General features: G+C 40.0%; 1 protein-coding gene across 5 annotated transcripts in view; it reads left to right on the forward strand.

Moving 5' to 3' along the window:
* The window catches only part of LOC139762297 (hydroxylysine kinase), a 122,526-nt gene that overhangs the window by 95,690 nt on the left and 9,281 nt on the right, over window positions 1-17,555 (forward strand). For all 5 annotated transcript variants that reach the window (XM_071686892.1, XM_071686893.1, XM_071686890.1 and 2 more), the window contains one exon: window positions 6,944-7,118. In XM_071686892.1, the coding sequence (XP_071542993.1) occupies window positions 6,944-7,118 (175 nt within the window). The remainder of the gene's footprint in view (window positions 1-6,943; window positions 7,119-17,555) is intronic.

Raw genomic sequence — 17,555 nt, forward strand, 5'->3', positions numbered from 1 at the left:
GACATGATTTATGGAATGAAAGATCATGTTTAACTATCGACATGGTTTATGCTATGAAAGATCATGGTTAACTATTGACATGGTTTATGGAATGAAAGATGCCCCTTGTAGCTGTCTTTTCTTTCTACCTCACCCACACATGAACCTCTGGCATTCTGTCCACAAACATGCATTGTCTCCTCATCATACATAACAATTGACAACATTTAAATCATACAACTCATTCTTTGTAACTCAAGAAGATTTTCCTGTGGTGAGCACTATGTGCTAGCCCTGTCTTTTGATAAAATGGTAGGAGCAGTAGATATAAGAAGTTGGCAGGAACATTTAGGCAGGAGCATTAGGAAAAAACATTAGGTAGAAATAGTCGGTAGAAATAGTTGATAGGGACATTAGGTAGAAGTATTAGGTAAGAGAAGTCTGTAGGAACTTTAAGTAGAAATAGTAGGTAAAAAAAAAAAAAAAAGTAGTCTGTAGGATCATTAGGCAGGAACCTCTGCAAACACTCCGCTAAAGTGGTCCTCTGCCTATGGCCTGTTAATGGTGAAGCATAAAAGCTAAGATGTGGGACTAGAGTTTACTAAATATGGAGATATTGTTGCCGTGGCCACCCCCTTTAGGGAGTTCTAGTGGGAACAGTCATCAGAAGTGTAGATAAATGGATAGAAATAGATTAAAACTCATGGCATAGGAGATCAATTCTGCTCATGGATTGGTTCTCTAAGCAGAAGCAGAGAGTGGTATTGAATGAAAAGTATCTGACTGGCTTCAAATGTCTGTTGGAGTTCCACAAGGCTCATTCCTAGGACCTATACTTTTCATCATCTAAATCAGTGACCTGGATACTGGATTCACCAGTAGAATCTCAACATTTGCCAATGACAGAAAAATTGAGAACATAGCCAACTCAAACGACAACTGCCTAAAGATTCAAAGGGATTTAGATATACTGGTAGAATGGACGAAGATATGATTATCATCAGTGACCTTAAACATGGTAAACAATGCACACCTACCTGCAATAAAGCTGATATGTAGCTAGAAAAGTTAACTACAAAACAAAGAATGTGGTACCCTTTACAGTGCCATGATTAGGCCTCATTTGGAGTAAGCCATTCAGTTTTGGTCACAAAACCTGATCAGAGATGAAGAGAAACTTAAGCAAATTTAAAGTAAAGCATCCAAACTAATCCCTTCATGTGCCTTATGAGGAAGTCTCAAAGACTTAAAATTATTCTTTTTTAAAAATTGTGACTCATTTAACATAATTTCAAAACACTAAATAGTTTTGATGACATATTATATGAAATTTTCTTCATTTGAAACAGAGAAACTGACCAGAAGTTATGGAATGAAGACTAAAGGAAGGAGATTTAATAGTAACATTACATGAAGTGGGGAAATGTTGGAATAAATTACCTCCCAAAGTAGTAAGTGCAGTTACCATGAATACTTTCAAATCAATGCTTAACAAATACTTCACTGATGTCTTGTTTTAGGAATCCAACTTTGGAGCAGATATTGTTAAACTGATTAGGAACTTTTTCCAGTCCATACTTTCCTGCAGTTTTGATGCATTACATATGACAGCCAGTGAATGAGTGTGAGTGGATGAGGCCTTTCTTTGTCTGTTTCCTGGCACTACCTCAATGACACAGGGGGTAGCAATCAGGTGTGGTGAAGGAGAAAAGAATGTGTATGTTATCTATTTTTTCCTTTCCTTCATGCATCTGTGTTGTGTCCTGTGGGGTGGGGTGGAATCAGGAAGGGGTGAAAGCGAGCAAGTATAAATGTGTTTGTTTGTATATGTATATGTATGTATGTATACATATGTATGTGTATGTGCATATATGTTTACAGTATATATGTGTACGTGAGTAGATGTCTTTCTTTGTCTGTTTCCTGGTGCTACCTCACTGATGCAGGAAACATCGATTAAGTATGTAAAGAAAAACTTTCCTATAAAGTTTCCATGGCAGTATCTTACCCTTATACTGCATGATGATACTTTCTCGTGTTTTTCCTGTTTGCTGTTGAGCCAGAAGGAGAGGTAGGTGTGGAGGTGCCTTCTGTTTTACTATCTTGTTTCTACCAATATATTTAGAAAATGAAATTATATAGATAACCTCATAATGGACCATCAAGTCTCCTGTTATCTGTCCTTCCATGTACCCATTAAGGGTTTTGGGACAAGTTAATTGAGATGTAAGTTTGAATGGAGAAAAATTGGAGGAAGTGAAGAGTTTTAGATATCTGGGAGTGGAATTAGCAGCAAATGGAACCATGGAAGTGGAAGTGAGTCACAAGGTGGGTGGGGGGAGAGGTTCTGGGAATGATGAAGAATGTGTGGAAGGAGAGAAAATTATCTCGGAGATCAAAAATGGGTATGTTTGAAGGAACAGTAGTTCCAACAATATTATATGGTTGCAAGGCATGGGCTGTGAATAGGGTTGTACAGAGGAGGGTAGATATGTTGGAAATGAAATATTTGATAACAAAAGGTAATTTGATCAAGTAAGTAATGAAAGGGTAAGACAGATGTGTGGAAATAAAAAGAATGTGGTTGAAAGAACAGAAGAGAGTATGTTGAAATGGTTTGGACATATGGAGAGAATGAGTGAGGAAAGGTTGACAAAGGGGATATATGTTTGAGAGGTGGAGGGAACAAGAAGTGGGAGACCAAGTTGGAGGTGAAAGGAAGGAGTGAAAAAGATTTTGAGTGATTGGAGCTGGAACATACAGGAAGATGAGAGGTGTGCAAGGAATAGAGTGAACTGGAATGATATGGTATATCAGAGTCAACCTGCTGTCAGTGGACTGAACCAGGGCATGTGAAACGTCTGGTGAACCATGGAAAGGTTTCTGGGTCCTGGATGTGCAAAGGGAGTTGTGTTTTGATGCATTATACATGACAGCTAGAAACTGAGTATGAACGAATGTGGCCTTTTTTTTGTTTGTTTTCCTGGAGCTACCTCACAGAAGCAGGAAGTAGCAATGCTGTTTCCTGTGGGGCAAGTTAGTGCATTTATGTATATATATGTGCAAGTGAGTGGTTGGGCCTTTCTTCATCTGTTTCCTTGCGCCAACTCACTGATGCGGGAAACACCGATTAAGTATGATAATAAAAGATAATATATATATACCCTAGCCTGAACCAGGTACTCATCCTATTGACCAACCTCTAGGGGTGGATGTACAGCTGGGTTGACTGTGGACTGACCGCTGCAACCAGGTTTTGAACCTATGTGCTCGACCCTGGGTGGCCCATCAATTCATCATGGTCAGGAATGTTAACCGCTGCACCACAGGAGTAATGAAATTGGTGAGATTGCTGGTAAATGGGGAGTGGCTGAAGTAAATGAGAAAAGAATTTTGTGGATGTCTGTCCTAAGAGGAGTTTATTCTTTGCAAACCCCTTTTTCCAGCACAAGCTGATTCACAGATATACATGGATGAGAAATGATGTAAGCTATGAACAAAAGGATTTGTTTGATTATGTGGCAGTGGATGAAAGGTTGAAAAAAGGTTGTGCTGGATGATACAGTTGTAAGGGGTTTCTATGGAAATTCTGAACATTTTCCAGTTCTTGTGAGAGTGATGATCAGGGAGAAGTGGAGGTATGGTGTAAGGAAGACTAGGGAAGTAAAAGTGTTGGCAAGTAAGAAGAAAGAATCAGAAAGAATGCAAGGAGAGGTATGAAAGAAGGGTTAGAGAAAGATTAGATGAAAGTGGAGTAAATGTAGGAATGTTGTCATGTGTGAATGTTTAGAGAAAGAGTGTTAGTTAAAGGTTGTAGAATTAGTAGTTGGATACAAGATTTTGAGATATGTGAATAAAAAGGGCAATGCATGGTGTATGGATGAAATTAGAAATGGTGTGGAAGAGAAGAAAAAGGCATATGATAGACTGCTCAAAAGGAATGTACTCATGGAAGTTCAGCAAAGGAAGAGGGAAGAATATAAGATATGGAAGTGGAATGTTAAGGGACAGATAGAGAAAAGCAAAGAAAGAGTAGATGAAGATTTTAGAAGAAAGTTGAGTGGAAAATTTAGGGAAAATAAGAAATTGTACAGGAAGGAGGTAAAAAGGAAAGAGGTTGATGTAAGAGTGGAAATGTAAGCATGAGAAATAAGGAAGTGGATTTACTGACTCAAAAGGAGAAAGTAAAAGGAAGATGGAAAGAATATTTTGAAGAATTGGTGAATGTAGAAGATGAAGCAGCAGTTGTTTCGCACTTGATATGGAAGATAGAAGGAAAATGTTACAAGTACTTGAGGCTGTAGCAACAAGGAAGGTAAAAAGGGCAATAATGAGGTTGAAAGTAGGAGAAACACCTGGAGGAAATGAGATTACAACTGAAAAGTTGAATTATATAGAACAATGTGTAACAGAGTGGAGGCATTTTGATATGTAATTTAACATGGAAGCGAAAGGTTGTGCTATAGAGTTAGGTGAAAGTTATTATTAATCCTTTTTAAAGGAAAAGATATCAAGGATGTATGTAGCAATCATAGTGGAAAAGTCTGTTAAGTTTATTGAAAAAGTGTATGCAAGAGTGTTGATTGATGGTGTGATGGAAGTAATTGAATGCAGAATAAATGAGGAGCAAGGGGATGTTAAGAAAGGTAGGGGTTTTAGGAAAGGTAGGGAATGTATATAAAAGTACCTAGCAAAAGGTACAGAGTTCTCTGCAGCTTGTATGGATCTGGAGAAATCATATGTGTGAGCCATGTGAAATGCTTTATGGGATGTGTTAAGGATATATGGGGTGTGGTGACAACTGATAGATGGTATGAAAGCCTCCTGTGAAAAAGCACATGAGTGTGTAAGAGTGGATGGAGAGTTGAGCTAAAGTTCCAGTATACATGTGGTTGTGAGGCAGGGCTGTGTGATATCACTGTGGCTTTTTAACATATATGTGGATGGAGTGATAAGAGAGATGAAAGCAAAACTAGGGAAAAAGGGTATAGAGATGGAGTGTGGCAGTGAGGTATGGTGGGTAGTAACAAGCCTGTTTGCAGATGATATTGTGTTGTTTGCAGAGTGAGGAGGAGTTGCAGTAGGTTGTAGGTGTGTTTTATAATGTGTGTAAGCAAAGGCAATTGAAGGTAAATGCAAGTAAAAGTAAAGTAATGATGTTTGAAATGAAACAGTGAAAGTATAGATTTTGCAAAGCCCAGTAGAAAGAGAGAGGAAAGTATACTAAACTGTGTTGTAGATATGGAGAGGAAAAGACTGGAAGAGATGACAGAATTTAAGTAAATTGAGGATATCTTGGGTAAGTTCGATGATATGGAAGGAGAGTTAAAGGAGAGAGCAGTTCAGGGTAGAAAAATCATTGGGTACATTAATAGAATAATGAAGGGAAGTGTAAGTATGGAAGTGATGAAAGGATGAATGGACAGCATAGTCCCCCTGAACCTGTCCTATGCAGCTGAAATATTTACACTGAATGAGTCACAGATGTCAAGAGTCCAGGCTGTGGAAACGAGTTCTTTGAGAGGAGCATGTGGTACAATTACTTGGAATGAAAAAGGTAATGAAGGGGTGTAAGAGAGATTTGACATAGCATGGAATGCAAAAGGAATTAATCGTGGAGTGGTAGAGTAGGTGAAACATAATACTCTGAGGTGATATGGGCTTACGGAAAGAATGCAAGATGGGGAATTTACGAGGAGAGTATATGATAGTATGATTAAAGGGGTGTGTTATGTGGAGAAAACTACTTGTGACATGGGGAAATAGATTGGAAGAGTACTGGAGGAAGAGAAATGGGGAAAAAATGCATGGAATAATGTATGCAAGAGAGCCATGTAAGGACAGCAGTAAGTGGGGATTCTTTTGGCATGGCCACTCACGAATGGGAGTTCATGGAGGGAATGGGTGTCAGGGACATAGATAGATAATTAGATAGAGACAGAATTTAGGTACTGGTTGCCAGTAGGTGCTACATTAGGCTCTTCTTGTGATGTCTTTATGTGGTCAAAGAAGGTGATAGCCTGGTGGATAAGCCCTATTTCAGGAGTAGAATAGTATTCTGACCCCTATGTGAATAAGAGTTCTCTCTGATGTTGACAGTACTCTTGCTTTGGTAGATAAATGTGTTTGTTTATTTTTTACTCAGAATCTACATTTATAGTACAAAAGAATTCATTCTTTCCTCAAAAGTTGGTTTCCTTTTATTGTACTTCCCTTGTCGAGGGGCAATTCATACAGTCTTTCCTTAATTTAGGTTGCAGCATCTGAACATTGCTCTGTTTATACAAAAGACTGATCTGTCCATGTATGGAGTACTGCTCTTATATCTGGGGTGGTTTTAATTTTGTATCCTTACTTGACAGTGGTGTCGAAAATGTTTCAACTTATCAATTCTCCCAGCCTAACTTCAAAACTTTACCTATTTGCTCTGTGCCACAATGTTTGCTCATTTTCCCTCTTCTATAGGCATTGCTTTGGTTTTTGCTCCTGAGAGCTGGCTGCTTGTGTGCCCCCACCACTAGCTAGACCACACAATACTTGGCAAACTGCTGCATCGCATGATTACTTCGTCCACTGGCAGCTCAGGAATAGGCTGTTTTGATAACTGTTTCTTTCCCTAAACCTCAAAGCTTTGGAGTTCACTACCCTCTTTTGTTTTACCCAATAAATATGACCAGGCATATTTTAAAGGACAGGTTTTTCAGTTTCTCCACAATTCATAAATACTTTTCCTTGTCTCTTTCCTTTCATTGAGACCTTTATATATATCAGTTAAGGCCCAGCCTTGATGTGGCCTTTTGTCATGTGACTGGAGCCTTCATTGTAAAAAATAAAAGATCAAAACTATTTTTACCTTGAGAACATCCATGGGAGACAACGCAATCCTTAAGCTATTATGTTAAAGTAGATAACCTTTATAAAGAGGAGTTTGACAGTGATTAAAAATTATCCTCTTGTATTACAGGGATTTCATAATGAGGCCTTAAAGTCAAGAAAATTTTTATGGTTTTTAGAAAACGTACCTGCAATATCCAGCATGCTATATGTTGTGAAGGATGAGAAATTCAAAATGATGATCCAGGAAATATTAGAGTCTTGGAACTCGAGTGTCATCCCAGTACTTAAAAATCTGGAGAAAGGTGAGAATTACTAATTCTATTTATTTATTTATTCATTTATTTTGCTTTATCGCTGTCTCCCGCATTAGCGAGGTAGCACAAGGAAACTGACGAAAGAATAGCCTAACCCACCCATATACACATGTATATACTTATACGTCCACACACACAAATATACATACCTATACATCTCAACGTATACATATACATATACACACACAAACATATACATATACATATACACACACAAACATATACATATATACTTTTTTTTTTTTTTTTTTTTTTATACTTTGTCGCTGTCTCCCTTCACACTGTCTGCCTTTATTCATTCCCATCGCCACCCCACCACACATGAAATAACAACCCCCTCCCCCCACATGTGCGCGAGGTAGCGCTAGGAAAAGACAACAAAGGCCACATTCGTTCATACTCAGTCTCTAGCTGTCATGTATAATGCACTGAAACCACAGCTCCCTTTCCACATCCAGGCCCCACAGAACTTTCCATGGTCTACCCTAGATGCTTCACACGCCCTGGTTCAATCCAGTGATGATACGTCGACCCCGGTATACAACATCGTTCCAATTCACTCTATTCCTTGCACGCCTTCCACCCTCCTGCATGTTCAGGCCCTGATCACTCAAAATCTTTTTCACTCCATCTTTCCACCTCCAATTTGGTCTCCCACTTCTCCTCGTTCCCTCCACCTCCAACACATATATCCTCTTGGTCAATCTTTCCTCACTCATTCTCTCCATGTGATCAAACCATTTCAAAACACCCTCTTCTGCTCTCTCAACCACACTCTATTTATTACCACACATCTCCCTTACTCTATTATTACTTACTCGATCAAACCACTTCACACCACATATTGTCCTCAAACATCTCATTTCCAGCACATCCACCCTCCTCCACACAACTCTATCTATAGCCCACGCCTCGCAACCATATAACATTGTTGGAACACTATTCCTTCAAACATACCCATTTTTGCCTTCCGAGATAATGTTCTCGACTTCCACACATTCTTCAAGGCTCCCAGATCCTTCGCCCGCTCCCCCACCCTATGATTCACTTCCACTTCCATGGTTCCATCCGCTGCCAAATCCACTCCCAGATATCTAAAACACTTCACTTCCTCCAGTTTTTCTCCATTCAAATTTACCTCCCAATTGACTTGTCCCTCAACCCTACTGTACCTAATAACCTTGTTCTTATTCACACTTACTCTCAGCTTTCTTCTTTCACACGCTTTACTAAACTCAGTCACCAGCTTCTGCAGTTTCTCACATGAATCAGCCACCAGCGCTGTATCATCAGTGAACAACAACTGACCCACTTCCCAAGCTCTCTCATCCACAACAAACTGCATACTTGCCCCTCTTTCGAAAACTATTGCATTCACCTCCCTAACAACCCCATCCATAAACAAATTAAACAGCCATGGAGACATCACACACCCCTGCCGCAAACCAACATTCACTAAGACCAATCACTTTCCTCTCTTCCTACACGTACACATGCCTTACATCCTCGATAAAAACTTATCAGTGCTTCTAACAACTTACCCCCCCACACCATATACTCTAAATACCTTCCACAGAGCATCTCTATCAACTCTGTCATATGCCTTCTCCAGATCTATAAATGCTACATGCAAATCCATTTGCTTTTCTAAGTATTTCTCACATACATTCTTCAGAGCAAACACCTGATACACACATCCTCTACCACTTCTGAAACCACACTGCTCTTCCCCAATCTGATGCCCTGTACATGCCTTCACCCTCTCAATCAATACCCTCCCATATAATTTTCCAGGAATACTCAACAAACTTATACCTCTGTAATTTGAGCACTTACTTTTGTCCCCTTTGCCTTTCTACAATGGCACTATGTAAGCATTCCTCCAATCCTCATGCACCTCACCATGAGTCATACATACATTAAATAACCTTACCAACCAGTCGACAATACAGTCACCCCCTTTTTTGATAAATTCTGCTGCCTTCTCCTTCTGTTTCCATTTGTATTTTAACTTTCTAAAAGGGGAAACAGAAGAAGGAGTCACACAAGGAGTGCTCATCCTCCTCGAAGGCTCAGATTGGGGTGTCTAAATGTGTGTGGATGTAACCAAGATGAGAAAAAAGGAGAGATAGGTAGTATGTTTGAGGAAAGGAACCTGGATGTTTTGGCTCTGAGTGAAACGGAGCTCAAGGGTAAAGGGGAGGAGTGGTTTGGGAATGTCTTAGGAGTAAAGTCTGGGGTTAGTGAGATGACAAGAGCAAGGGAAGGAGTAGCACTACTCCTGAAACAGGAGTGGTGGGAGTATGTGATAGAGTATAAGAAAGTAAACTCTGGATTGATATGGGTAAAACTAAAAGTGGATGGAGAGAGATAGGTGATTATTGGTGCCTATGCACCTGGGCATGAGAAGAAAGATCCTGACAGGCATGTGTTTTGGGAGCAGCTGAGTGAGTGTGTTAGTAGTTTTGATGCACGAGACCGGGTTATAATTATGGGTGATTTGAATGCAAAGGTGAGTAATGTGGCAGTTGAGGGAATGATTGGTGTACATGGGGTGTTCAGTGTTGTAAATGAAAATGGTGAAGAGCTTGTAGAATTATGTGCTGAAAAAGGACTGGTGATCGGGAATACCTGTTTTGAAAAGAGAGATATACATAAGTATACGTATGTAAGTAGGAGAGATCATCAGAGAGTGTTATTGGATTACGTGTTAATTGATAGGCGTGTGAAAGAGAGACTTTTGGATGTTAATGTGCTGAGAGGTGCAACTGGAGGGATGCCTGATCATTATCTTGTGGAGGCAAAGGTGAAGATCTGTAGAGGTTTTCAGAAAGGAAGAGAGAAAGTTGGGGTGAAGAGAGTGGTTAGAGTAAGTGAGCTTGGGAAGGAGACTTGTGTGAGGAAGTACCAGGAGAGACTGAGTGCAGAATGGAAAGAGGTGAGAACAAAGGACGTAAGGGGAGTGTGGGAGGAATGGGATGCATTTAGGGAAGCAATAATGGCTTGCGCAAAAGATGCTTGTGGCACAAGAAGTGTGGGAGGTGGGCAGATTATAAAGGGTAGTGAGTGGTGGGATGAAGATGTAAGATTATTAGTGAAAGAGAAGAGAGAGGCATTTGGATGATTTTTGTAGGGAAAAAATGCAAATGACTGGGAGATGTATAAAAGAAAGAGGCAGGAGGTCAAGAGAAAGGTGCAAGAGGTGAAAAAGAGGGCAAGTGAGAGTTGGGGTGAGAGAGTATCATTAAATTTTAGGGAGAATAAAAAGATGTTTTGGAAGGAGGTAAATAAAGTGCGTAAGACAAGGTAACAAATGGGAACTTCAGTGAAGGGGGCTAATGGGGAGGTGATAACAAGTAGTGGTGATGTGAGAAGGAGATGGAGTGAGTATTTTGAAGGTTTGTTGAATGTGTTTGGTGATAGAGTGGCAGATATAGGGTGTTTTGGTCGAGGTGGTGTGCAAAGTGAGAGGGTTAGGGAGAATGATTTGGTAAACAGAGAAGAGGTAGTAAAAGCTTTGCGGAAGATGAAGAATTACTAATATCATGTAATCTATTTATAGTTTTTCTCTCTGATACCTTTTAATCTGTTCCCTTTTACTTTGGTATTTCAGGTGGATATTGCTTTACAGCTCACTTTTACATATCTTGAACTTATTTCATGTGTGCCAGATTCACCAGTGTCTTCCACACTACAATAGCTCTTCTTGATTTTTAATTTTGCATTATTTGTAAATGTGTTTAATGATACTGACCCTTGCATACAAAGTACCTCCAATGAACACAGTCAATAATCAGTCCCCCTGGCTTCTTCATCTGAGATACCTCATGCTTTCACCATTTATATCCTTGCATTTGTCTGTCTCTTTCATGCTCCCCCTCTACTTTTCTTTTATCTAAAAATCATGTTCACCATAGATACTATTCATCCACAAAACTTGTTCACCATAGCTTATGTTCATCCATAGATCTTGACCACCATCCTATTATTTTACAAGTGTCCTACAGATGCCATACCCTCTTCAAAGTGTTTCTCCATGCATCCTTTCCAATTATTTTTTCACATTACATATCTTTTGCATCTTGTTCATTATTATGTATATTTTCTTTACTCCAACTGCACTACTTAGATTACCCTTTTCTCTTGCTATTATTTTCTTAACCTCTGTGGATCAAGGGAAACTAAGGTCTCATATCCATACATTCATCCATACATTCTGCAGTAAATTCTTTCCATTCATCAGAGATCTCAGTGCATCTCCAGTTCTTCTACTTTGCACTGAACATCTTTTCTTCTAACCTAGTCTTAAACACCACATCACCAGACATACATCCATCTAAAACCACACTCCCCTTACAAGTACGAGTTAAGCTTTCACTTCTGTATTATAGGTACTATTCATCTCTCCAGAACTGCAACCACTGATTTCAACATTCCTCAAGGCCCCTCATGCCCAAGATGCAGCCTTCACACTGAGTGCTTGCTCCTTGATTATCTTGTCATTACCCCACAAAGACATTACCCACCTTTGAAAAGAGAAAAAGTGAGGGATAACCTGATCATGACCATTGAATTTTTAAAAGAGATTGATGAAGTGGACAATGGACAGTTCTTTGAGATTTGTAGGGGTAGAGGAACCAGACAATGCAGCATGAATTTAAGTAAGAAATTTGTAAATAGGGAATTTTAGAAACACTTTTAAAGTATAAGACTGATGGATGGTCGAAACAGATTGACTGAGGACATGTTTAATGCAAACAGCATACATAAATTCAAGTGGTTGCATGATACTAGAAAGTGTTCAAAAGATGAGACCCCATGAGTGTAAGACTCCCTCCCCATACATTACAATTTGGTAATTAAATACACGTCACAACACTTCTTGTTGTGTCGTTAGACATGGTCAGCTTCCTTAGTGCTTGTGGAACCCCATAGAATGGGATCCTAGGGCAGGAAGATGAGGTAGCAGTAATGGACAATGATTCTTCAATCTCCAAGTCTCAAGATCTACATTCACAAGCTGAACAAATGTTAGTACAACACCCATGTTACCACACACTCCAGGCTATGGAACCTGATACTGTGAACTTCAACTAAACTCACTTTTTTTATGTTTTTTACACCAGGTTAAGTTCACTGTTTTCACTTTGTACCATAAATACATTGTATTGACCTTTTCACCGCTCCCCACATCATATAACAATTTTTTTTTTTTTTCTTTTTTTTTTCTCCCGCGTTTGCGAGGTAGCGCAAGGAAACAGACGAAAGAAATGGCCCAACCCACCCCCATACACATGTATATACATACGTCCACACACGCAAATATACATACCTACACAGCTTTCCATGGTTTACCCCAGACGCTTCACATGCCCTGATTCAATCCACTGACAGCACGTCAACACATCGCTCCAATTCACTCTATTCCTTGCCCTCCTTTCACCCTCCTGCATGTTCAGGCCCCGATCACACAAAATCTTTTTCACTCCATCTTTCCACCTCCAATTTGGTCTCCCTCTTCTCCTCGTTCCCTCCACCTCCGACACATATATCCTCTTGGTCAACCTTTCCTCACTCATTCTCTCCATGTGCCCAAACCATTTCAAAACACCCTCTTCTGCTCTCTCAACCACGCTCTTTTTATTTCCACACATCTCTCTTACCCTTGCGTTACTTACTCGATCAAACCACCTCACACCACACATTGTCCTCAAACATCTCATTTCCAGCACATCCATCCTCCTGCGCACCACTCTATCCATAGCCCACGCCTCGCAACCATACAACATTGTTGGAACCACTATTCCTTCAAACATACCCATTTTTGCTTTCCGAGATAATGTTCTCGACTTCCACACATTCTTCAAGGCTCCCAGAATTTTCGCCCCCTCCCCCACCCTATGATCCACTTCCGCTTCCATGGTTCCATCCGCTGCCAGATCCACTCCTAGATATCTAAAACACTTTACTTCCTCCAGTTTTTCTCCAATCAAACTCACCTCCCAATTGACTTGACCCTCAACCCTACTGTACCTAATAACCTTGCTCTTATTCACATTTACTCTTAACTTTCTTCTTTCACACACTTTACCAAACTCAGTCACCAGCTTCTGCAGTTTCTCACATGAATCAGCCACCAGCGCTGTATCATCAGCGAACAACAACTGACTCACTTCCCAAGCTCTCTCATCCCCAACAGACTTCATACTTGCCCCGCTTTCCAAAACTCTTGCATTCACCTCCCTAACAACCCCATCCATAAACAAATTAAACAACCATGGAGACATCACACACCCCTGCCACAAACCTACATTCAATGAGAACCAATCACTTTCCTCTCTTCCTACACGTACACATGCCTTACATCCTCGATAAAAACTTTTCACTGCTTCTAACAACTTGCCTCCCACACCATATATTCTTAATACCTTCCACAGAGCATCTCTATCAACTCTATCATATGCCTTCTCCAGATCCATAAATAACAAATTATTGTACCTTACTTTTACTCTATAAATCATATGATGTTTACTGATTCTCTGTTTGTGTACATCTCTGATGCCTGTTCCTTTCTGGAACTCCCTTAAAGGGGTTGGCATGGCAACAGAGTCTACATAACTAGTGAAATTTCAGTTCTGCTTCTTTGTCTTTAGTGCCTCACCCTTAACAGGCCACTGACAGAGGGCAACTGTAGTACAGTTTTTTCTTTTTTTATGTTAGCTTAGACAGCACAGGCAGCAGAGGCTCTACCAAATGTTCCTACTGACTCCTTCTACCTAATTTGTTTACCTATTGCTCTTACCTACTACTTCTATCTACTGCTCCTCCCATTTTGCCAAAGGGCAGGGCTAGCACATAGTGTTCACCTTAGGAAAATCTAGTTTTGAAGAATGAGCTGTATGAGTTAAGTGTAGAGAAGCGTTGTGTGACAAGGAGATATTGTGTGTTTATGTACAGAATGCCAATAGTTCACATGTGGGTTAGGCAGAAAGAAAAGACAGCTACCTGGGTCAGAGGAGTGCAGCCATTACTAACCCTCCCAAGACTGAGGCGGGTAGTGCTGGTAGTATACCTTCCTGGTCGTTGGCTGCCTACCACCTACTTCCTACACCATCTTTTAAAACTGCAGCTGATGTTTGTTTCCAAAAATTACCCATAGAAGTTTTTAGCAACCTACCACCACAGCTGAAAAAATATCACCCATCTCAGTCACTCACAGATTGTCAGGAGGTACACATGATGCCAGATTTACATTCCCACTATTGTCCTGGAGTCAGCTTTAGAGCAAAATATCAGTTTCTCTTTTGTGTTATTCAGTTTGATGAAAAGATATTTATTCCATTTATTCATGGGAATAAATTATCTCCCACTTTAAAAGGTCCAGTTTCATATTTTCTCTTATAGAGTACTCTCATTTATTCATGTGTAAATATAAATTTTGGATTCAGTTCTATGCGTGAAATTACCCCTTTTTTTTATAGTGCCTAACATGGCATGGGCAAAACATACCTCAATGATCTCAGATGAAGTAAAAAAGTAAAAGGACAAGAAAATAGAAATTATTCAGGTCTTTGCAGGTGTTTTTAGACCTGACTCTTAAAGAAAAGGTTATATAAAGAGGGAAAGATAAAAGAAGGGAGTTCCCCAACTTTGCTGTAAGAGGGAAGAAGGAAGTATCATAGCCAATCCTTGATTCTCTATTCCCCACACAGAAACTGTGGGGAGCAGCAGCCAGATATGTGCCACAAGTCCAAACTTTAGGGATGGGGACACATTCAGACAGCACACTAGAACAATGACCAAAATAATACCCACAGAGTAGAGAGAATACCAATGCTGTGGTGAATGGAAAGAGAGGGTTAAAGAGAGGTGATGCCAGGAGAATTAATAAGATGGAAGGCTTATTATTCCCGTCTAGTAAGCAGAGAGGAGGAGGATCAGCCACCCTCAGATGTGTGAGCAGTATCCTGTACTTGGGTGAATAAAAAACATGTGGATATGAAGCAGCTACTTACAAGAAAAATCATTAATGTATCTGTGTACTTCTCCCAGCTTTTGGTAAGCAGACTTTGTGATGTTTCCAGGATAGAGTAGAGGACATGGTTATGCCCAACATGTTGCTGACACTGCATAGGTAAATAGTGGTGGTTTGAAATTGAATGCAGGGAAATGTATGATTCTTAGAGATGAATGTTGGGAGAAATTGCATTTTAGATTTACTAGGTTACTGCTTCCCCAATTTGAAATGCTACAATGGTCTGAATTGAAAATGAAAGTATGATCATTACAAGATAGAAAATAAGTATTAAAGGGAGGAGAGGAAAATATTTGAGTTGTAGTATGTAAAGTAGGATCATCGGCATAAGAATGAATAGGGTTAGAAGTAGAAGAGACATCATTTATGAGGAACACCACTGTTGATGGAATAGGAGAGGAAAGTCACATCATGGAAGACTAATGCAATGGAACAGCTAGAGAGAAAACTATACAGAAGAGAGAGAAACCATGAAACTTAAGGAAGGGAGTTTAGAAAGCAAAGACTTGCTCTAAACCCTATCAGATGCTTTAGAGATGTTGAGGACTACAACAAAAGTTTCATCAAATTCCCTGAGAGGACCAGAGGTGACTCTTAGGAAAGAAAATCAGTAGTAGACTTCCATCTATCTATCAGCATATATCTCTGACGCTTGTTCCCTCAGGGAACTTCCATCAAAGGGGAGGTTACGGAAAAAGTCTCCATTTCTCTCTATCCTTACACCTCTCCCTCGCATATACCATTCCACACGTTCTCCCCCAATATCTCTCCCATCAGTACTCTTCCACCCTATTTGATGACACAGTTGGTCTTCTTTTCACACTAACTGTTTTAATCAAAATAACAAATACTCTCCTTGCAAAGTCCTCGTCTTGCACCCTTTCAACATGCCCAAACCACCTCAAAGTATTGCTTTTCACCCACACTACCACTCACAAACCATTCCCTTTGCATACCCTTTATTACCAAATCCTTCATACACCCTCTCATTACTGCCTTTATTCCATCTAGTCACACCTCATGCTCCTCTCAAAAAACTCGTTTCCACAGCCTGAATTCTTGACCTCTATGACTCATCCCATGTCCATGTTTTGGCTGTATAGGTCAGGGTTAAGCAGACTGTGCTGTCCCTAAATCCTTTCATCACTTTCATACTTACACCTCTACCCTTCATTATTCTATTAAGGGACTCAGTGACTCATCTGCCCTGTGCTGCTGTTTCCTTTAACTCTCTTTCCATATTACTAAACTTACCCAAGTTAGCTCACAAATACTTACATTTTATCTACCAGTGTCCCCCCCATAGCTATAACACAATTTAGTACATTTTCTTCCCTTCCTCATAGGGCTTTGCAAAATCTATACTTTCACTATGTTTCCTTTCAGACACCATTACTTTACTTTTGCTCACATTTACCTTCAGTCGCCTTTGCTAACATAAAACCTAAGTTTCTGCAACTCCTCTTCACTTTTGGCCAACAACACAGTATCATCTGCAAACAGGGTTGTCACTATTCACCATACCTCATCACTTATAGTAGATGTAGCAATATGAAATAATTCTGGTGATATGAAAGAAGGGAATAGGAGTTTCAAAAGCTTTGGAGATAGCAGAAGTGACAGCAATAGGGCAATAGTTGGAGAGGTTAGAGCAGTCTTCATTCTTAGGGATGGGCTACACCAAGGCATGCTCCCAAGTCAAAGGGAAGGTGTGGGTTTTAAAACAGAGGCAAATAGGCAAGTAAGTATTAGTGCTAGCTCAGAGGTATACTCCTTCAGAACATGAAGAGGTGTGCCATCTGAGCCATACTCTTGTGTCCACATGAAGCTGGGAGAGTGCCTGGAATACCCTGCATGAGGAGAATATAGATGGCATAGGTTCGATGGGAGGAAACAAGGGCATATGCTTAGAAACTAAATCATCCAAAGTTGACTTAGGGGCATTCAAGGTACCAAAGAGAGCAGATCTATTTTTTTGAGAGTTGGAGAGTTAGCAATAGATTGATCAGGTCAGAAAAGAGGAGGAAAGGTTGAAATGAATGAGTTGTTGATGATTTTATTCAAGGACCAAAAAAGCTTTCTTGGCTTTCAGAAAAAAAAAGCCTTTCAGTGATTCCATGCGGAAATGAAAGTTGATTGGGTTTTGGGGAAAAGTAAAAACGTAGAAAAAGAAGTCAAGTATGTTAGGAGAGTGGTCAAGACAGCTGGGAACACAGGTTGAGTGTTTAATTAAGTGTTTCAGATCATTAACGAGAGAAAATGAAAAGGCCTTTACTTCACCAGGATCATCCCGGTTAGACCCTAACCAATCCTTGTGCTGTATGTTGAAATCCCCAGCATAGGGGATCTCAGCTCCTGGATCTGAAGAGAGCAGAGCTTTTTAGCAAGAA

This window comes from Panulirus ornatus, chromosome 43, assembly GCF_036320965.1.
Source record: "Panulirus ornatus isolate Po-2019 chromosome 43, ASM3632096v1, whole genome shotgun sequence".
In the NCBI taxonomy this organism is placed as follows: Eukaryota; Metazoa; Arthropoda; class Malacostraca; order Decapoda; family Palinuridae; genus Panulirus; species Panulirus ornatus.